Consider the following 14,985-nt stretch of genomic DNA (forward strand, 5'->3'; position numbering starts at 1 on the left):
CCCTTAAAGAAAGTTCTGTGTTCCCAAACTACACATTAGAATTGATGTAGTATGGAACAAGGCTGGGGTAAATGAATGAAGTTTCTACTGTAGACAAAACTCCTGCATGTGCTTCCCCGGGAGCTTCCTCCCCAGCTCCCCCTACTGGCCAGTGCCCCCAACCCTGCGAAGAAGCTGTAACTTCTTTTAACATCCTCCTTCAGAAAGCCATAGCCTGCAACTATTTAACCCCAAGTTTCCCTACTTCAAAAAAAGTGGGGGGAATTCCAGGGATCTTAGGGGTTACCCTAAGACATGGAAGCTGAAAAGCTGCAAACTGGAGTTTGCAAAAACAGTGTTCAGGCTGTGCCAGAAATGTACATGACAGAACAAAGATGTGCAGTGGGGGTTGTGCACTCCACTCCCAGAGGTAAACCACAAGGAAAGCTCAACGCCGTCACCATTTCGGACACATACTTTATTGTTTAGAATTTTCCAGCAACAGCTATCATTAAGTACCTATGTTGGGAGATGCCTGTGAGAGCCCGGGGTTGAAAAACAGCCACAGCAGACCCAGGCCTGGTCCTCCTGTATACTTGCATGTACGGGTCCGGAACGCGGCCTGAACTCCAGGCCTGGGGCGCGTCCCCCCCCGCCGGCACCCAGATGAACAGCAGCAGCTTCCCAACTGTAGATCCAAAATGCAACCCCAAGCCACAGACAGCATTCCCGGGTGGTGCCCAGACAGGAAAGGCACCACGGTAACCGGTGGTCAGCACTCCGACCTGAGGTTTTTTTTTTTACCCACCCCGGCTGACCTTATCATTTGTTTGTTTCAAAAGCAAACCATATCTTTAAAAAAATCATGTAAACGTTGCAAAGTTGTAAGGGGTTATTTATAATCTGAAGAGATTTGTAAAAAAAAAAATTACCGGGCTTGTTAAGACTACAAATGCTAACCCTTCCTCCCTTCCCCATGAAAAAAGCAATTGTTACAAAAATATAAAAAATATACTAGCTTCTACTATTTCACCTCTCCACCAGAGATCTCATGACCTTAGGACACGTCCTGGTTTATGTGCCATACTGCAAGCACAAGTGGAATTTCTTCATTTTGGGGGGCGGGGGGAAGAAGTTCTGAAATACTCCCTTTTACCATGACAGGTGGCGGCTACCCCCCTCCTGGGGAGTGCAATGGCAGTTTGTGGTCTTCAGCTTCTTCCCCAGCACGCACCCAGTGTGGGAGTTACCGGATCGGGACTGCTGTGGGCCTCACCTCGTGACCTCTTCTGACTTCCCTTGCCCAGCTCCTTCCAGTCTACTTGGAGACTTGCTGGGTCCCCAGGGTCCTGAGCTGGCAGAGCTTCCCCGACTTCCCGCAGCAGAAGGAAGGTCAGCGGAGGGCTCCCAGGAACGGGAGAACACCAAGTGGAGCTGTTGCCCATGGCACCTGCTCCCTCGGGATGTGGGCCAGCGAGGATGCTAGTGCCAGGGAGGCTGCGCGTTTGGTGACTGCCCCTCTCCTGGCCCAGACGGATGACCAGTGCAACTAGACTGGGGTTAGGTACAGAGCCAGGAGTCAAGGTGAAGGCAGAGCTCTTTGCATTTGGTTAAAACATCTCCAGTCAGATCAGATCACCTCCCCTCTCGCCGCCAAGCTCTGTTCCCTTCACCCATGGAGAGCTAGAAGATGGGGCCAAACTCAGTTTGAAACAATTCTAGAAACTACATGAGTCTGACTGTCAGGGGGGTCAAGTCCTCAAGCACCCATCCCCCACTCCTGGCTCAGGACATTTTCAGTCTGTCACTGTTGCCCCTGCCGCCAGCAGGGGGCATTATTAGTGTACAGGGGCCATCAGGCCCTGGCGAGAGCACTGGCACTGATTGGTAACCTGTGAGATGGTTACCAGGCAGCATCCCTCTAACTGGGACTTTTCTGGGCTGTATCTGTAACCCTGAAGTCCAGGGTAACCTGGACATGCGTCCAGGCTCGGCATGTCCAAGAGGATCCTTCGTCCCTCAAACTGTGGCTAGACAGAGTTCTCACTGGCGGCTGGTGCAGCTCCGAAGTGGAGGCTTCAGGCCAGTCATCCTTTGAGGGACTGTCTGACCTTTGGCTGTCTCCTCCACTGTCCACCACAGCCTAGGCCAACCTGGGTGCCACTGGTGAGCCTCAGGGCAGCAGGCTCAGTCCCCATGGACTTGTGGGCCCTACTGTTGGACAGACTAGATTTTTCACACCACTAAGGGTTTTATTTTGCAGATCACGTTTGCTGAGTTTTAGATTTCCAATCCTCTAGTAGTGAAGTTAGGCATGTCCCAACACCTGCTGGAGTCTGGATCTGGAACACCCCCCATGACTTCACTCTGGTTGTGGGAAACCCCAATGGATTGCTCCCAAAGCATCACCACTAACAGAGATTTTGAGACCCTTAGCCACACCTGCTGAGCAAGTCCCTCTACTTTGGTTGCAACAATAAACAGGGTCTCCAAGGTTTCCTCCGAAGACAAGTGCTCCCAACATCAAGGCACGAAGAAAGACGTCTCCTGGGCCAACTGAGGCTGCGGCAGAGCCGCTGGGGGAGGCTTGGCTGGGTGGCGGCAGGCCAAACCCAGGACAGGTCCCCCTGGCTCCCCGGGCCCACGGCGAGCTCACGCGTACTTCTCCAGGAACTTTATGTGGAAGTCCTTGACCTTCTGGAGCACCGTCTTCAGCTTCTCCACTGGTGGGAGGATGGTCATCCTGCAGGGAGAGTGAGCAGGCGTGGGCAAGGAGCCTCGAGACGGCACCTGCACGTGTGCAATCCCAGCCCTTAGCTTCCACACTGTCTCTTTACTCAAGTGACATGCACACCTAAAATCAAAAAACTAGGGGAGACAGGTAAACTAGCTAGGAAAAATTTGCCATTACTGCAGGAGGCCTGCACAGCATTCCCATGGCTACACAGAACTTTCTAGAGTTACTTGGGAACAGTAGGACAACCTCCAAGCATTAACTCCCTCCCCCTACAGGCATTCCCAGAGGGGTAGGGAGCCAGAGGGAGGGTGGCCTGGGCGGGGACAACAGGAAGTGACTGGGATAGTGAGAGGAGAGCCAGCTGGTGAAAATAAAAGGGGAAGCACCCCCACGTTGCCATGGAATTCCCTCCAGTCCCGATACTCTACTCCTGAAATAGTCTGCAGGAATGACTGAGGTGCTCCTGACAGAAACGAAACTGTCACCTGGACGTGGGCTGTTCATCTTGGGGACACTACCTAAAACCATCACTGTAAGTCAGGGCTTGGCTCCACGTGCCACCAGCTTAAGACTATTCCTTTTAGCATCAGTCATGGGAGACTTGTGAGAGTAACTTGCATGGAGAAGCTGCTGTTCTGAACAGAACAGGCCAAGGAGCCCTTGCAGCGCTGCTCCTGCCACCTCAGCTCTAGCACCTGCACCAGGAAGAGGGTAGGTTGGTGAGGGAGTGAGGGACAGATCCCTGGTGTGTGGGACAAGGCCTGGTATATGGCGTCAAGGTCATGGATGTTCGACAAGGCCTGGCATGTGGGACAGGGCCCCAGTGCATAGGATGGAGCTCTGGTATGTGGGGCAGGGCCTGGCACATGGAACAGAGCTTTGGTGCATGGGACAGGGATCCAGTGTGCGGAAGCAGGGCTGTGATGTGTGGGGACAGGGCTACCACATGTGGGGGACGGAGCTCATCCCCACCCTTGTAAGTATAGCACCTTAAGAGGCAGGGTTGGGCCTGCAGGCCATCACTGCCATCAGAGAACTTCAAAGGGCCATGCAAACATAACGACCCTTAGCATGACAGACAGAGGTAGTGAAGGCGAGTGGCAGGACAGCTAAGGCCAGCCTCCTGCAGATGACCCTGGGTCACCCAGCTTGCCTCAGTGGGCAAAGGCCTGAGCCTGGCTCTGTGGCAGGATAGAATGGGGTGGCACGGGTCAGGCCTCTGCATATCGCCATCTCTCATCTTGTGCCCCATTACCCCTGGCCCCATGGTACCTGAAATGATAGGTGCCTTCCCTCTGGCCAAAGCCGCTGCCGGGCACAACACAGATACCCGTCTCCTCCAGGAGCTTCATGCAGTAGAACATGTCTGGGGCCATCTTATGGGCCTGTGGGGGTAGGGGTGAAAAGTACTTGCTGGCCTCACGCTATACAAGCACTCAAACCCTCAAAGCCAATGCCATCTAAGCAGCAGGTGATCTAATGGTGAGACCTTTTTCCTCCCAGCTCCCTTCGGGAGGAAAAGAACAGTGCGGGTAGCTGGGGCAGGAGACCAGACTCCTGACGTCACTGCAGGATGGCTGCGGCATTGGCACTCTGCCGTTTCCCGCAGAATGCCAGTCTATTTCTTCCCAGGGGACTGCTCAGCAAGGTTGGAGGGTGGCCTCCTGTGAGATCAGGGCCCTGGGCTGCATCCAGCGGGGAGCAAGCTCTTCAAGGGAGGCTGTTGAGGCTGCTCACACACTGCAGTTTGCTCAACCACTGCCGGATTCTCCTCCACTAGTGATTCTGATGCTGTAGGCTGTCAGGAGTTCTGGGGTGGGGGTGGGGTGGGCTGCGAACCTCAGTTCCAGAAACCCCTCTGACCCAATCCTCCACGTGGGGCCTGTGGTCCCACCCAGGTGACAGGTGCACAAGCCCAGGAAGTGTCTGGTGCTGTCCTCTGGTTGCGTTTTATCCGAGTCCCTCCCTTTGGAGCAGCAGTGTTTTCTGGGCTCCAGTGACCCAGGCTCACCTTGTGTGTGCCCCACCACTATAGCATTGTGCTTGAGCTGGGCCCTCTGTTGTGCTGGTGTGGTAGACATTATCTGACCGAGAGGACTACAAGGTCCAGGACCACAGGATCAGTAGCACCTCTGCTCCCCAGGGCATGCAGCGCCACCCCCCGCACCCCGCAAACCCAGCCAGGGGAGAGTGTGAGCCAGCCAGACTGCACCCCAGACCTGAGCCTCCTCCACGGCCTTGGTGGGGATGAAGATCCGAGGAAAGGCATACATGGCTCCCTGCAGGGGGTTGCAGTGGATCCCTGGGACCTGGTTAAACAGGTCTTCCGTCAGCTTTGCTTTCTTGGCGAGGTTCCCCAGGACGGACTCCTTCTCCTGGTAAGAGACGAAGGGCACAGGAGTCAGTCACTGCAGACAAGGACGGCTCCCAGGCACTGGGAGGAGTCGCTGGGTGGACTGACAAAAGGCAAGCTTATGTGTGCATTTCCACAGCCAGCCATGGAGGTGAGTGTAATGTCATGTCCAGGAGACTGCCCCAAGCCATGAATCCAAAGGGACCCTCAGGACAAGGGTGAGTCGTGGACAGCCAGGGCACAGCACTGAGCATGAGGAAGACAATTCCTGTCCCTTAGACTGGGTGGCCTTGGATGGGATGCCCTAGAGCCACTTCCTTCGGGGAACTCTCAGACAGGGTATTGTGCAAGACCAGAGCTGGCTGTAGGGTGGGGGAGGGAGTAAGCAGGTGCAAGGCTGCAGGTGAGCAGAGAAGCCAGCGTGACTCATCCACACAGAGGCCGGCTGGACCCACGTGAGGAAGGGCCTTGTGCCACACACTCCCACAGCCACGCACCTCGACAGCAAGGCTCTGAGCTCTGAGCACAAGCCAGCCACAAGGAGCTCACAGAGACAGAGGGAACACTCGTATGTAGCAGGAATGGAGCTTCAGCTTGGGGTGACCTGTGGGATGGATGCTAGGGACTAACTGTCCAAGGTGCATGGGACAGGTGCCACAGCACCAACCACCTGAGAGGGGTCAGGATGGCCACTTGCTGGTCATACATTATTTTATCACATACTCACAAAACCGGGAAAAAAAACCCCACCCAATGTAGGCCTGGGAGACTGGGGACCTGACTTCCTGGTTCTGTAGTTCATCAAATCTTTGTTTGGGAGTCAGGCTTTTGTCAGCCGCTATCAGAGAGCCTGGGCTGGATCATATGGGGCTGGAGGAATCCTGGTGGGACCAGAGGCCTGTGGCCTACAAGCCATGCTGTGCCCACAAACATCTCCATCTTTTCCCCAGCTCAGTGCCAAAATCCCCCAGGGGGTCATCAGGACTCAGGTCCTTCCTACTGGGTGCCTCAAAGGGAAGAGGAAGCAGAGTCTACCTGCCACCTGCCCACATGCAGTCCTGGTCCTCCCTCTTGAAGACCCCACCCATTGCATCCTCCAACTTTATCAACTCCTGGGGAGTCTGGGAGGCAGCAAAGGAGACCGAGGGAGCCCCAGGGGCCACACTCATCTAGCTACCTGCCACCTGGCTGGCAGCAGTGACACACACTCACCCTGCTGAACTGCTCAAAGGACTCCTCTCCCGGCACGGGGGGGTTCACGACAATGTCCATGGCGGCCTGTCCAGACACTGGCGGGCACAGACGGACGGACAGCAGTTTCACCAGCTGGCCCTTGATCTCGGGGTGCAGGTTGATCACTTCCATGTATCCCCCCCTGTAGCCACACCTGGAGGGAGAGAGGGAGAGGAAAGGGTAAGAGAGGCAGAGAGAAGCCACGAGACACACAGACCTCAATAAGGTGTCAACTTGGACGGGCAGAACCCACAACCATCCCCACCTCTGCCACCCAAGGGCCAGGAAGGTGGATGTGAGCGATCTCTTGTCCTGCCTCCTGGGAAGTGGACTGAGCAGGCTCGAGTGCTGGTGACCAACACCACAGTGAAGACGGATCCTGAAGGATTCCATGGAGCGCAGGCTGCTCTGCATGCTCCCCGTCTTTGGATTGTTATGTTACACTTCCATCTTGTTTGAGTCACTGCAGTTTTGGGCCATTTGGTCATAGCAACATAGTCTGGCCTTTGCTCAACACAGGTTCCAGGGGTAGGTACCAAAAAGCATTGGCCTGGAACTGTCTTGGCTGCCTGAAGCACAGGCGGCTCAGAGGAAGAGCCCAGCTGAGAAAGAAAACAGACATAGCCAGAGGCCAAGAGGCAGGCCCCACTGACATCATCAAGCTCCTGTGCTTTTTACCAACACAGAGTTTTTTGAAATGGCGGTTTGGAGTAAGTCACTTCAAGTTCAGTCTTATAATTTACTTTCAAGACATCTGACTGAAACAGTCAAATTATGCAAAAATAAGCCAGACTTGTGAAATAAGTTTTTAAAAACTCTCTGAACCAGATAGACCATGGCAGCCGTACCTTTGGAAGCTTTGGTCTGGTGGCTCAGATCAATAATTTCAGAAACGTGCAAGGCCCTGGGTGCGCCCCATCTCCAACCTCACAGCACCTGTATGATCTCGCTGCTGAACTGAACTGGCAACGAGATATTCCACCTGATGCCCTGTGCTGGACATTCCAAGGCAGCTTTCTGAGCAGAATCTCAGAAAGGCTTCCCATAACAATTGTAGAGAGGCAGAGCGTCCTGGGTAATCCTCTGCTAATGAGCAGGAAATCAAGCTGAGCAGAGCTGTCTAATCCTAGATGATCAGGGACTGCAAACAGCAGGGCAGAACTCAGTATACCAACATCTGGGAGCATGTAGGGATGAGGGGCAGGTGCAGGCTCGACATCTCATTCACAAATAAGCTAATGGACAACAGATCTGCTGAGAAAGAATCACTCAGTATATGGAGTCCAGGAGATCAGATCAAATAAAGCCAGGTCAGCTCTCTTGACCCGGCCAGGGTATCTCCTCCTTCAGTTGCAGACTTCCATCCCAACAACTGAGAAACCTCTACATGCCAACACTCAGCACCAAAGAAACGCCCTTGGCTGCTCCCTTGGCTCACTGCTCCCTCCTTCTTGGGCTCCTTTGCCACTTCCTACTCTCCTCGCTCATTCTCTGGGCACCTGGGGTTGCATCCCAGTCCTCAGACACGCCTCAGTGTGAGACAACACTAACAACCCACACACCATGTCTCCTACATATCGGACATCTGCTAGTCTCACCTATAGACTCATACCCGTCCCTACCTGGACACCAAACAGGTGTTCACAACCGTACTGTGTCCAAGAGCAAACCACCTTGTTTGCTGATCCCATCAGCCCCATCCTTCCTGCAGCCTGAACGGGGAAACCTGGGACTCACCCTTGGTGTCTCTCACACCCTTCTTCTCCTTCAGCATCTCCTGCCAACTCCACTCCCAAATGCTTCTAGGATCTTCTGCCCATCTTTCTCCAGGAGGACTACAGCAACCTTCCACCAAGAGTCCCTGTATCTTGCCCCTGCCCAGCCCCACAGCAACCAGGAGCATAGGAAAACACAATTCAGGGGAGGGCACACCTGTGGCCATACACTCCAGCGGCTTCTATCACATTGGATAAAAGCGTAAGAGCAATCAAAGTGGCCCAGGTCATCTGCCTCCCGCAACTTCTTGGGTCTCAACTGTTGGACTTGGCCCAAGCCTGCTCCAGTCCAGCCTCCTTGCTGTTCACACCAGCTCAGGCCTTTCACACTGTGCTCCCTCTGCTTGGAATGTACTTCCCCAAGTATCTGCCGAGCTCCTTCCTTCCCCGTCCTGCGGCTCAGAGCACAGCAGCCCACTGCCCAGTGGGGCTGTGGTTTTCTAGCCTATGACCCTCCCATCTCCATTTCCAGGTTCCTAACTCTTCTTTAATTACTTTTTTTTCCGACACATGATTTTACTCTTTGTTCACCTGGACATGAACTCTGGGAGACCAGGAATTGTAGCAGTTACTGCTAATATCATAGCAAACACTTGGTAAATGTTAGCTGAAGGAACAAATGCAAGTCTGAAGCTGACCTCCTGGTCCCTGGAGTCACCCAGAGCTGGATGACCTTGTAGAGCTTGGTCATCACCCTACTATCATTGTCCACTCAATCTGCTTTCCCTAGCTCCTTGGACTCCAGTCAATTTGGAGCAATGGTTAGAGGGTTGGCAGGTGTCAGCAGCTACTGTGAGACTGCTTTTCAGGCCCATCATTTTCAGCCTGCATTCTTTGGGCCACCACCTCATCTTATTTCAGCCTCTGTACAGGGGCTATTCACACACCCTCAGGGAGGCACAGCCTGTCTCTTCCTACTTCTTAAACCAGCAGAGGCAACAGCGAAGAGCCATCTCGCTTCTGTCCAAGTGGGTAGACTTCAGGGCACAGCCGAGGAAGAGGCAGCTTTGAGACCAAGCAGGCCCAGGATGGTGGGAGGGAGGCTGGGACCAACATACTCGCCCATGTAGCCCTTGGAGGTGGAGTGGAAGGAGGCGAGCTCCACGTTGTTGGAATATTCAGGCCCCATCTCATAAAGCACCTTCTTAAAGGAGTGGAACTTGCAGTCCGGAGAGTACACGTTGTCCTGGTACACCTGCAGGGGAGGACATGACAGGGATAGTCACTGCTGAGTCCAGAGAGGCAGGTGGCTGCCGAGGGTGGCCAGGGGACAGAGCCTGGGGAGAGGGTTAGCCTGCAGTCAAGGTGTATATTGTGAGGCCTAGTTCTGCATGCACCAGCCAGTCTTTTCGCCTCCAGGGATGAGCCAGAACATACCTGAAGGAACATTCCAGAACAAACAAGGAGGATGGCCTCAGGTTGGACACTGAGCATTGATAGCTCAGGAGCTCAATTTCTCCCCATTCACTCTCAAGCTTCCTGTCTACCTCATCTGACCAGCAATTCCCCCAGGCCTTCCATCTTCTCAAGTAAAATGGCCCCTTAAAGTACCACATTTACTTTCTTTGACAACAAAGATAACAAGAGCAATTGATGCACCAGAGCTAGCTTGGTTGTTTCCTATACAACACTTAGTCTGGAAATGTTTTGGGTTTTCTTTGTCAGAGCAGCATATACACCAACTTTGTCCCTCCTTGTACCCAGTCTGGCAGGCAAACATGTGGCTCTGCCCACCCCCTGGCCTGGAATCAGGGTAAGCAGAAGTTTTCGCTGTGACTCGGTCTGGGACAAAGCCAGTACCATCGTTCAGACCCCGAGGGCATGCCTGCACACAGGTCACAAAGAACACTTCAGATCTCTGCTACCCCTACTCTCCTTTAAGAACTGAAGCTCCGGCCCTTTGACTATGAATTTCTGCAAGTCTGCTGGGAAAGCTGTGTGCATGTGGCGGTGGGAGGACACTAGACAGGGAAGGCCGCAAGGCAATGTGCCAGAAGCAACAGTTAGCCAGAAAAAAGACAAAATGAGATTTGAGGGAGACTCAATTTTTTTGCTTGCAGAGGCTGGCATCATGGCATGGTAGGTTAAGCCATTGCTTACAACTCTGGTATCTCATATGAGAACTGGTCCCAGTCCTAGCTGCTCCACTTCTGATCTGCTTCTCTAATGATGAACCTGTGGCCCAAGTAGTTGAGTCTCTGCCTCTTACATGGGAGACCCAGATGGTATTCCAGGTTCCTGTCTTGGGTGTGGTCCAGCCCTGGCTATTGCAGCCATACGGGGAGTGAACCAGTGGACGCAAGATTCTCTCTATAACTTTCAATTAAATAACAAAGTAAATCTGTAATTTTTTTTTCCTTGCTAAACAGGAAAACAATGGCTAGACCTGGGTTCAGAATCGGGTTTCAACTCCTCAGAGGATGTTGTGTGAATGAAATGAGATGACAGGCATGGAAGCAGCAGGAGGCTCAGAACTGCAGCTTTAGGGACCTGCCATTCACATTCCCTTCTTAGGTCAGAGCACCTTGGTCTCTCCTCAGGGAAAGGCATCCTCCTTTGGGTGGTTTGTGGACACTGGACACAAAGCAGAGATCTGGCTCTGGACCTGGCCAATTTGCATGATGCAAACTGCAGGCCACATTGACTAGTTCAACAGAGAGAGCAGGACTCAAGTTGAACCCATGAGGCTCAACTCTCAAACTGTTGCTGGAACTCAGGATGAAGAGCCCCCTTTCTAGACTGGGAAGATAACAAGCCTGAGTAGGTAGCCAACAGAGAGATGGGAAAAGCGATGAATCTGGAAGATCCAGTCTGAGTCTCTCAATCAAGTCACACTTTATAATAATTATTTTTATTTTAAACTTAAAGTGATGTGGACTAAATTCTGAAATTTATAAAAATCTAAATCAATATAGGAAAAATTGAGGTCACTGAATATGCTCACCATTGGCCCAAATCCCTCTTTCTGGCTGCAGAAAATCAGGGCTAGACCCATCCCCCGAAGGATGCTCCCCCTCCCCTGGGACGGGGGGCTAGCACTGCTCTTACCTCATCGGCCAGGAGAAAGAGCTTCTCTTCCCAGGCAAAGTGAATCACTTCTTCTATGCACTTTCTGCTTTGTACCTGGCCTATAAAATCCCCAAGAAAACCAAAATGTACGTTGTAATGCCTTTTAGGTGGTCCCCTGGTCAGAATCCCACAGAGAATCCCACGGGTTCTCTCAAGAGCCCAAGAGTCACCCTCTCTTGTTGCTGTGCGTGGCAGCGGGCTCAGTCTCCAAGGACTCTGGTCTGGTTCCATCTGTTTCACTCACTTAAGTTGGTATATGGAGCAACATTTCACATTGAGCTTTCTTGTTATTCTCAAGACATGTGTGTGCATGTGTGCGCGTGCTGGAGTGCACAGAAACAACAGGAAAACAAAGCTCTGAGCTTAGGTGCTCCTCTGACTACACCCTAGCAGCCAATGATTGAGAGAACTGCACTGAATGTTCTGGTAGCTGGGTGGCATGACCAAACTTCCTCACCCGGGGAGCATGTATGAGTTCCATGAGTCAGACTCAGCAGGTGCTCAAGGAGTATCTGCAACATAACTGTCAAATGAGCGAGTCTGGGCACCAGCCATGGTGTCAGCTGTTGGCTGCTTCCGCGGTGGCAGGCCTTGCCTCAGACCCAGGTCGAGTATTCAAGCTTTCCTTGGTCTGATCTCCTTTCAAGACTCAACTCAACATTGACAGAGGAAACATCCATCCCTTGTTTTGGAGAAAACGCGTGCCAGGAGCAAGAGACTAACCCAGAAGTTCAATGGAGACAAGCGAAGAAAGGAACAAAGGCAACAATGCAGAAATGACCTCTGCCCGCTACTACCGGAGATCCACATTGAGTGTGGCTCTGGGACAGCCTGGTGTGTTCCCAGTAAACTCTGGGAAAGCAGCACTACAAGGCCAGTATGGACACGGGTATACAGGAAGCCACATACACTACTGAGGTGTATGGATACATACACACATGCTATTTTTATATGGACACATGCACACGTTACTTCCACGTAAACATATATCTTGATATAAAGGATGTAGAATATATAAATTTTATGAAAAGGGTGGGCATTTGATTACAAATGGCTAAGACATCACTTAAGATACCAGAACCCCCTACCAGAGTGCCCGAGTATGAGGCTCAGCTGCACTTTTTAAAATCCAGCTAATGCACATTCTGAGAGGCAACATGCTGGGGTCCATGCAGTGGATGTGGGAGTCACGAAGGTGTGAAGAGTATTGTTCCATTGCAGGCAAGGCTGCAAGGAATTTCCCGCTGCATGGCAGGGCCCGCGGATGTCTCTACAACCACCTGAATGCAGCTCCACCCTCCTTTGCATGGACACCAGACCACCCTGTGGATGAATTTTGTAATCCATTCAGAAATTGTTTGCTGCAGTGGAGCTGGCTTTTTACTATCAATGTGAACTTGGAGGTTAATGTCAATAATTTGCAAAAGAGCCTTTCATTATTCATGCTGTCTTGGCTGGCCCCATTGACCCTATGCAAATGAAGGGATCTGTTTTTAAGGTTTCATTCTTTCCTTGATCTTCAGGTTCTCCTTTTCTTTGTGATACAAGATTGAGTTGTAGAAATAAGAATTGTAGTAGGAACTTCTATCGAGTTTCTAGATGAAACAAATGGCAGAATTATTCTTGGCTACTCCCACTTGACCATGACGTCAAAAGTCTGCCAGAGTTTGTGAAGTTTTCTGTATAAATAAAGGGGACAACTTTGTTGCACTTGTCCATTATGACCACGAAATCGTAGTGGTCCATTTCTTTTCTATGCCTACTCCATGCACCCTTCTTAAGTTCTGAACTCGACTGAAGCTGAACTCCAGCAGCAACAGGTGACATGGTTCAATACCTGGGTCCCTACTTTCCATGTGGGAGTAGTCTGAGTTCTGGGCTCCTAGCATTGGCCAGGATCAGCCCCAGCTGCTGCAGGCATATGGGAATGAACCATCAATTGGAACACATTTCTCTCTCTTGCTACCCTTCAAATAGATAAAAACAAAAACTAAGATATGCATATTTTTATCTATGCAAGAATGTAGACACACACACCACACAGTATGTCTTCAAACAGTTCATGGAGAATGTACATTATAAAAAACTATACAGTTTTTTTGCATCAAAATAAATTTTAATTTTACTTCCCATGAATTTTTTAAAGCCCCCTCACACATGTCTCTTACAAGGGTATGACATGATTCAGCCAGGAGTCACGTCTAACCTAAGCAATAGATCAATTTCTCTCCTAAGAGACCAACTCCTAAGAGACTGTCGTGCAAGGACCAGGCAGGCTTCAAGCAAGCTCAGGTTCTGGGGCTCCATGGGGATGGCCAGTCCTGGTTTCTACAGGGAAACAGCAGCTGTTTCCATGGACAACTAGCAGGACAGACTGCCTGCAAATCCTCCTGGACTTGCCTTCTCATGCTTACATAATGCCAAATTATATTCTGTTAGGAGCAAGTTTTTGAGCACCAGAATAAGCCCTGTGCACTAAAAATGCTAAGGGGTCCATAAAGAAGAACCGAGTAGGACTAGAACCTCAAAAGCCTTTGGACCAATGGAGGAAATGAGACTTAACATAAGTAAATAATTTCACTGATGTGTATGATACAAACCTGAGGATAAGGACAGTGCTTATTTCTCCCCAGTGTCTGGGACAGAAAAGTCATGTAGAGGAGCAAATGCAGGGACCGTGTTGGAGAAGAAAGTCCCACGGCTTTAGCTGGGCCAGGTGCAGCTGTGCCCAACTCCAGCAGTCAGGAGCCAAAGGTTCTAAGTGCTTCACACCAAAAGCTAGACCAAAGCAATCTGTCACAAAGCGGCAGGAACACCTGCTGCATGTGCCTGCTGAACACTCTTCCCTTCTTAGAGCAACACGTCAGGTCTGTCCTGTAAGGAGCCCCAGGACCGGGCTCATCAGCATCACATTGACTTTACTAGTTCAGCAGCACACAGGTGACCTAACTGGCTGATCAGAGTCTGGCCTGGGACTGTGGGTACCACTACGGGAGAGGCTTTTCCTTTCCACTTGCTCAGCAGGTAGGCAATGGTTGAAGCAGGCCACTCCTATGGCACAGCCCAGGCCATTTTGGCACCTTACAGCCAAACGGGCCACAGCGTGTGGCACAAACAAGACACAGACACTTCACAGGTGGGTTTCTATTTGCCACCTCCTCTTTCCTGGGAGATGACGAACTGTCACACATTTAGGACCCTGGACTGTGCGCACGAATCAACAATAATAAAAATCAAAACTGCTTATTTGAATGCGCACTCACAAAGTGCTTTTACTTAGAACAGGGACATCTCTGGCAGTTTCTTGTTGCCAGACAGCTGGGGCGAGAGATTTCTATAAACATCCGATCGGGAAAGTACCGACTCCAATGCAAGCTGGATGAGTCTCTCCTGAATTCCTGTCGCACTTGTTATTTCAAGTGTGGTCCAGCATAATTATTACCCAGGAGCTTATTAGAAATGCAAATTTACAAGCCTGAGCACATCAAAAATCATGGGGCTGGGCCCTGGCAGTCTGTAATGTGACAGGCTACAATTGCAAGACCACTATCTTAGGCAGCAGTTCTCAGTCAGCCCCTGTGGCACAGAACAGATGCCCAGAGAAGAGTCAGGGGCTTTACATGGCCTCGGGAAGCTCTGGGGGGTGCTCCCTTTGGCATCCCTTCCCTGATTGAGAACTAGTTCATCACTGTTAAGAGTCTTGGTCCCTTCCCCCGCGGAGGAGACGGGGTAAACAGACCAGGGTTACTGCCAGCTGCAGCCGTTTCAGCACTCAGGAATTCAAGTGGTGCCCTCAGCTGATTGAGGCATCATTTTGATGTTCCCGAGCAGCGGACTCC

At 51.5% G+C, this 14,985-nt stretch overlaps 1 protein-coding gene across 2 annotated transcripts in view; it reads right to left on the bottom strand.

Annotated features, from left to right (window-relative positions):
* Positions 1 to 2,567: 2,567 nt before the first annotated feature.
* GPT2 (glutamic--pyruvic transaminase 2) overlaps positions 2,568 to 14,985 on the bottom strand; it is a 31,623-nt gene continuing 19,205 nt past the window's right edge. Inside the window, exons 6-11 of one of the 2 annotated variants that reach the window (XM_040982761.1) lie at positions 11,126 to 11,205; positions 9,136 to 9,272; positions 6,282 to 6,456; positions 4,936 to 5,091; positions 3,989 to 4,101; positions 2,568 to 2,722 (exon numbers count right to left, since the gene is read on the bottom strand). In XM_040982761.1, the coding sequence (XP_040838695.1) occupies positions 2,632 to 2,722; positions 3,989 to 4,101; positions 4,936 to 5,091; positions 6,282 to 6,456; positions 9,136 to 9,272; positions 11,126 to 11,205 (752 nt within the window). In that variant the 3' untranslated portion in view covers positions 2,568 to 2,631. Of the gene's footprint in view, positions 2,723 to 3,988; positions 4,102 to 4,926; positions 5,092 to 6,281; positions 6,457 to 9,135; positions 9,273 to 11,125; positions 11,206 to 14,985 lie in introns of both variants that reach the window. The other variant, XM_040982762.1, reaches the window with a different exon arrangement.

This window comes from Ochotona curzoniae, unplaced genomic scaffold, assembly GCF_017591425.1.
Source record: "Ochotona curzoniae isolate NIBS_2020 unplaced genomic scaffold, NIBS_Ocur_1.0 contig_3622, whole genome shotgun sequence".
NCBI classification, from domain to species: Eukaryota; Metazoa; Chordata; class Mammalia; order Lagomorpha; family Ochotonidae; genus Ochotona; species Ochotona curzoniae.